General features: G+C 43.7%; 1 protein-coding gene across 1 annotated transcript in view; it reads right to left on the reverse strand.

The window, feature by feature from the left end:
- Stip1 (stress induced phosphoprotein 1) overlaps positions 1-6,940 on the reverse strand; it is a 17,610-nt gene that overhangs the window by 5,709 nt on the left and 4,961 nt on the right. Inside the window, exons 2-8 of the mRNA XM_029540177.1 lie at positions 6,728-6,937; positions 5,663-5,804; positions 5,362-5,503; positions 4,331-4,499; positions 1,529-1,655; positions 1,202-1,429; positions 546-547 (exon numbers count right to left, since the gene is read on the reverse strand). Coding sequence (XP_029396037.1) covers positions 546-547; positions 1,202-1,429; positions 1,529-1,655; positions 4,331-4,499; positions 5,362-5,503; positions 5,663-5,804; positions 6,728-6,937 — 1,020 coding nt within the window. The remainder of the gene's footprint in view (positions 1-545; positions 548-1,201; positions 1,430-1,528; positions 1,656-4,330; positions 4,500-5,361; positions 5,504-5,662; positions 5,805-6,727; positions 6,938-6,940) is intronic.

The following is a 6,940-nucleotide window of genomic DNA, read 5'->3' on the forward strand; positions in this document are numbered from 1 at the left end:
TTGGAAGCATTCATTGCCCTTGTTCTTCTCCTCCAAAGCCAAGTCAGGGTTGATATAAGCCAGTCGCTCTTGTTCCTTCAGAATTTTCTCTGCCTAAAACAAACAAACAAAAACAATAAAAACAAACAAAAAATAATAATAATAAAAAAGAATGACTCCACAGTCTCATATATTTGAATGCTTAGTTGTAGTGGTGGGGGAACATATGGGCTATGGATTTTTTTTTTTTGGTTTTTCGAGACAGGGTTTCTCTGTATAGCCCTGGTTGTCCTGGAACTTACCTTGTAGACCAGGCTGGCCTCAAACTCAGAAATCTGCCTGCCTCTGCCTCCTGAGTGCTGGAATTAAAGGCGTGCGCCACCACGCCAGGCTGGGCTATGGAATTGTTAAAGGAAGTGTGTAACTGTGTTCGGACTTTGAGGTTTCAAAAGCCAGGACCAGTTTCTCTGTATCTACAAATCTGGATGTAGCTCTCTGCTACTACTCCAGTGCCTATGTGCCTGCACCATGCTCCCCATAATGATTAAATACTAAACCCCTGAAACTTCTAGCAAGCCCCTCAATGAAAGGTTTTCTCTTGCTGGGCATGTAGCACATGCCTTTAATCCCAGAGCTTGGGAGGTAAGGACAGGTGGATCTCTGCAAATTCAAGGTCAGCCTGGCCTACAAATAGTTCCAGGATAGCCAGAGCAGTTAATTATACAGACAAACCCTGTTCAAGAACAAAAACAAATTTTCTCTTGTAAGAAAAGATCTGCCTTGGTCAGCAAAGAAAGAAAGAAAAGAAAAAATAAAAAGTTGCCTTCGTCATGCTGTCTCTTCATAGCAACAGAGGAGTGAGTATAAGACACTCCACTTCATTATTTATTACAAGTGGTATACTATCACAATAATGAGACTGGGCATTGTGGTCCAAGCCTATAAATTCCAGCATTCAGACAGATGAATTACTCTGAGTTCCAGGCCAGCCTTGTCTATACAAAGTTTCAGAATACCCAGGGCTACATAATAGAAAGACCCTGTCTTAACAAACCTTCCAAAGGAGAAGAAAAAAAAAGTTGTAACAATATTAGAACCTTGCTAATATGATATTACCAAACAATAGAGCTAGAATCATTTAAACTGACATGCAAGCAAAACACCCTAACACATATAATACTAAAAAACAAAAAGGGACATGACAGTCCTGTTCTTTTCAGACCCACCTGCTGGCACTTCTTGAGCACATCTGGAGTTCGGTGCTCTGCCAGAGACTTGTTGTAGAAATGGATAGCATCCTTGTACCTTTCTTCTTTGAAATAGGAATTGCCAATTCGGGCATAAGCTTTGGCGATCTGCCGGTAGTCCTCTCGGTTCTCTCTGCCCACTTCAATGGCCTTCTCACAGAGCTCCCGGCATTTGTTATAGTCGCCCTTCTCAAAGTGCACAGCTGCCATGAAGAAGGATGAGAAACAGTCAACAGGCCTGGTTTCTTCTCTCCAGAGTGCCTAATAGGTCTCTCCTCTCACCCCTGGTTTCTAAGCCTCACCTGCTTGATTAGTTATGTAAGTCATATTGGTAGGGTCCAGTTCCTTGGCCCTATCATAATGCTTCAGGGCCTTGTCAAAATCTTTCTTCTTGTAGGCATCATTTCCCAACTCCTTTTCTTTCAGTGCCTAGATGAAGATGGAAAAGGTGAGTGCTTAGCTTCACTCCCATATGGCAGCAGCAACAGCAGCACAGTGCACGCTGTCACAGGTATCCATTAGCATGTGCCACCAGCATTACAAGGAAGTAAGGCCTCTCCCTACACTAGCCAGAGTCAAGTTAGCCAGGGCTCAAGGGTACTTTTTTTTCACTCCCAGACTCTGACTCCTTTTCCCATCTACTCTCTTGGATCTTTACCAGGCAGCAGAGGGCTTCTCTGAGGGAGAGGAAATCCTCTCAACTCAAAGCAACTAAAGAAGATGGTATAATTTGGTGGCAGGTTTTTATGAGAGGCAGTCATAAGCTGGCTGTTGCAGCTATCTTGAGATCTTAGCTGTTAGGGAACAGCAGGCACAGTACAAGGATCAGAAAAGGCCCAAGGAACAGGAGGAGTCTTAGGAACCGCTCTCCCCACCCACACGGAGGGCCTTTTTCCAGCTGAGACACCCTGAGCAACCAACACTCACCCATTTAAGAGTACTAAATTTGGCAACAATCTGCTGTTCCTGACTATGAGGGGAAACACAATTCTTTAGGCACATGTCTCTTGCTCTGGAAGATCGTTGCCAAGTGGACACCCACCTGAAACCACAGCCAATCAGGAGGCCAAAGCCTCAGGACTGATGCAGACACCACACCCTGATCACAGCAGGGCCTACTATCCCTCACAATTCTATCTGCTCTACTCAGTGTTCATGCTGGCAGTACATGCGGAGGGTCCATTTTCGTTACTGAAGCACTTTAATATAACGAGCATCATTTTCAAACACACACTTACAAACAAAAAAAAAAAAATCAAGGGTCTCCCTGTGCAACACAAACTGCTTCTACCTCACAAACCTCCTGTAACCACAGGAATTCTTTGATATACCTTCTATATCTTTAATAAAAAATGTTTCTGGGGATCAGAAATTAGAAAACTGGGTCAGCAATTAAGAGCTCTTGTTCTTGCAGAGGTCCCAAGTTCAATTCTCAGCACCCACATGGTGGTTTACAACTGTTCTTTCTTAATTCTAGTCCCAGAGGATCTGACACCTCCCTTTAACCTCCATTGGTACTGGCATGCATGTGGTACAGATACATACATGCAGGAAAAACACTTGAAATACACATTAAACTTTTTGGGGGCTGTGGGGTGGTATTCAAGACAGGGTTTCTCTGTGTAGTCCAGGCTGGACTCAACCTCAAGAGAGCTACCTATCTCTGCTTATCAAGTGCTGGGATTAAAGGCGTGCACCACTACTATCTGACCAAAAACCAAAAAATGTTGTTGCTACAATTTTTTTTCCGTTGTTGCTATTTATTTTGGTTTTAGGAGACACCATTTCTGGTGTAGCCCTGGAACTCACTCTGTAGATAGAACAGAATAGCCTTGAATTCAGAGATCTGCCTTGAATTCAAAGATCTGCGCCACCACTAACCTGCTATGGAGGCAAAGGCAGGTAATCTCTGAGTTTGAGGCCAACATAATCTATAGAGCAAGTTCCAGGACACCCACACCCATACAGAGAAACTACCGGGGGGAAAAAAAAACTTAAATTTTTATTTTTATAACTTTTAAAAGATTTTTGGTGACTGAGAAGATGGCTCAGCAGTCAGGACCACTGTCTGCTCTTCCAGAGAACCAGGGTTCAATTCCCAGCACCACATGACAGTTCACAGCAGTCTATACTTCAAGATCTGACACCCTCGGGGCTGGTGAGATGGCTCAGTGGGTAAGAGCACCCGACTGCTCTTCTGAAGGTCCAGAGTTCAAATCCCAGCAACCACATGGTGGCTCATAACCATCCGTAACGAGATCTGATGCCCTCTTCTGGAGTATCTGAAGACAGCTACAGTGTACTTACATATAATAAATAAATAAATCTTTAAAAAAAAAAAAAGATCTGACACCCTCACTCAAGACATGCACGCAGGTAACCGGGCAGTGGTGGCGAACGCCTTTAATCCCAGTGCTTGGGAGGCAAAGGCAGGTGGATTTCTGAGTTCAAGGCCAGCCTGATCTACAAAGTGAGTTCCAGGAGGGCTACACAGAGAAACCCTGTCTTGAAAAAAACCAAAAAAGAAAAAGTGTCGGCTCCTCCTGTACTGTACCATGTCTGCCTGTATGATGCCATGCCTCCTGCTATCATGATAATGGATGAAACCTCTGAAACGGTAAGCTAGCCCCAATTAAATGCTTGACTTTTATAAGAGCTGCCTAGGTCATGATATCTCTTCACAGCAATGGAAACACAACTAAGACAAATGTGGTACACAGAAACAAGAGGCAAAACACTAATACACATAAAGTAAAAATAAAGCACGCACCTTTAATCCCAGTATTTGTGAAGCAGAAGCAGATAGATCTCTGTTCTACAGTAATACCCTATCTCAACACTAACAACCAACCAAACAAAAGAAAAAATTACTAATTCCAGCAGTTGAGAAGAGACTCATCCTAAATTTAAGGCCAGTCTAAAATGCAGAATGAAACTGTTCCTTTAAGTGTCAAACCCAGGGCTCCTTGCATTCTAGGCGGGCATTCCACAAATTGAGGTATACCCCTAGCTCCAAATAATTTCTCAGCTACAGTATGCAGACATACCCATTTAACACTGGCAATATGTAAATATGAGATAGTTTAGAGAGAAAAAACAAAGACCTGTTTCTTATTCTCTGGAAGATCTTCTTCCATTGGTTCTGGCTTGGTCTCCTTTTTGGGAGGAGGTGGGGGTGGGGGTGTTGCTGCCTCTTCCTCTTCATCCATGCTGCCCAGATCAACCCCAAGGAGGACACTGAGAGTAGTCATGACCCGGGGATCCTGTAGTTTCCTAGATTGATCATAAGAAAAGAATGGGCTGGAGAAATGGCTCTACAGTTAAGACATACTGTTCTGTTACATAGACTCAAGTTCTGTTCCCAGCACTCAGGCTTGGAAACTCCCAACCTCCTGAAACTCAATCTCAAGGAGATGCAACATCTCTAGTCTCCCCAGGCACCTGAACTCACAAGCACATTCCCATATATAGACACAAGCACGTATAGCTTAAAATATAAAAACTACAATTTCAAGCCATGAGTAGTACTATATACCTTTAATCCCAGCATTTTGGAGGCAGGCAGACCTCTAAGTTCAAGGCCAGCCTGATCTATAGAGGGACTTCAAGGCCAGCAAGAGCTACACAGAGAAACTGTTTCAGAATAAATAAAAGTTAAAATAAGTAAGTGAGGGCCGGGCATGGTGGCACACGCCTTAAATCCCAGCACTTGGGAGGCAGAGGCAGGCGAATTTCTGAGTTCGAGGCCAGCCTGGTCTACAAAGTGAGTTCCAGGACAGCCAGGGCTGCACAGAGAAACCCTGTCTTGAAAAACCAAAAAAGCAAGAAAATCATCCAAGTAGCTGGAATTACTGATGTGTACTACTAAAGCTGGCTTCTACAACTGCTCCTTACCTGGGCACTCATTAACAGATTCCTTTACCTGGAGGATCCTTACCTACTAACAAGAGTACAAGCTCAGAGATGGCATTTGCCTAGCATGGGCAAGATTATTAGTAACACTCCTGAATGTCTTGCTATTACAATCACATCAACCTTTTTTTTTTTTTTTAAACAAATGCTAATTACAAAACATGTCCTAGTCAGTGGTCCATACCAGAGAGCTCCTGTTAGAGCTCCTGTTGCCTGTACTTACGTGCCCAGGTCTGAAGGCTTGTTCTGTAGCTGCTCTAGGAGTTCCCTGTAGGTGGGGTCACTGAGCAGCGTCCTTGTCCTGGGATCATTTTCCAACTTCTGGTATAAATTAGGCAAGTTGAATGGATTCATGAATTTCCTCTCTGCCCAAATGAAAGACAGTACACTAGTATGAAATGTTAACTTGAGTCTCCATGACACCAAACATACCCCACCTACCACATACCTTCACTTTGGGAAGGACAGCACTGTTTTAAAAACTAATCCCATTAAATCAAACAGAATGCTGAATGAATACCCACCTGCCAACCTGGCCTCCATGTTCTGCAAGCCCTCCTTAAGCTGGAGATTATTGGCTTCATGTTTTAAACCTTCTTCATAGGTTCGTTTGGCTTCTTCAAACCGGTTTAGGAACTCAAGGGCTGCTGCTTTTCTTGAATAACCCTGAACAGCCCCAAAATTATAGTAAATAGGTCATGCAGAAGTAAATTCAAATCAATTCAAAGAGCCTATTGGGGTTTTGTTTTTATTCATTTAATGCACAAAGGTGTTCTCCTGCATGTGTGTATCCATGCACCACATGTATGCCTGGTGTCTACAAAGCCAGAAGACAGCACTGGGGTCCCTGATACTGGAGTTAAAGACAATTCTCATCCACAATGTGCATGCTGAAAATTATACCCAGGTCCTCTGGAAGAGCTACCAGTGTTATTACCAAAGGAGTCTCACCAGCCCTCCTTTTTTTCCTAAGACAGGGTTCTCATGTAGCGGGGGTGGCTTCAAATTCCACCTGTCTCTACTTCCCAAGTGTTGGGATTAAAGGCATACGCTAAGCTGGGCAGTGGTAGAACACGCCTTTAATCCCAGGACTTGGGAGGCGGAGCCAGGTGGATTTCTGAGTTTGAGGCCAGCCTGGTCTACAGAGTAAGTTCCAAAACAGTCAGGGCTACACAGAGAAACCCTGTCTCTAAAAACCAAAATAAGATAAATTAAAATAAAAAAATAAAGGCATATGCTACTCGGGTTGGCCCTCCTGCCATGTTCTTTTTAGACCCAAATGATACTCATATGAAGGCCAACCAGCAAATAGGGAAAGGATACAACACCAACGCTGATACTAAAAGAATCCAGACAAAAGTGCATACATCTCCATGCAACCCATGGCCACAAGTTGTTAATTTAGCACTTCATTTCTTATCTGTACAGCTAATAAAACCTGTTTTACAATCGATGGCAACAAACTTGAAGTAAGTGTTCGCTTCAAGGGGTGCCTTCAGACAAGGTAGGCAGGCCGGCTAAAAGAAGCAACCTACAGACAAGATCCAAAGTCCTTAGGAAACTGTACAGAGCGCAACTCTTCAGCTTACCTTGCCCCAGTCTGGCTTCAGGTCAACAGTCTTGCAGCCGTCCTCATAGGCCTTCTGGTAGTCTCCTTTCTTGGCNTAGGCTGCAGAGCGATTGCTATAGAGCACATGGTTCTGGGGATCTAGTTTAATTGCCTCAGAGTAGCACTGTAAAGCATCATCAATGTTTCCAGCACTCAGGGCCTTATTGCCCTTCTCCTTTAGCTCATTCACCTG

The sequence above is a fragment of the Mus pahari genome, chromosome 1 (genome assembly GCF_900095145.1).
Source record: "Mus pahari chromosome 1, PAHARI_EIJ_v1.1, whole genome shotgun sequence".
Lineage (NCBI taxonomy): Eukaryota > Metazoa > Chordata > Mammalia > Rodentia > Muridae > Mus > Mus pahari.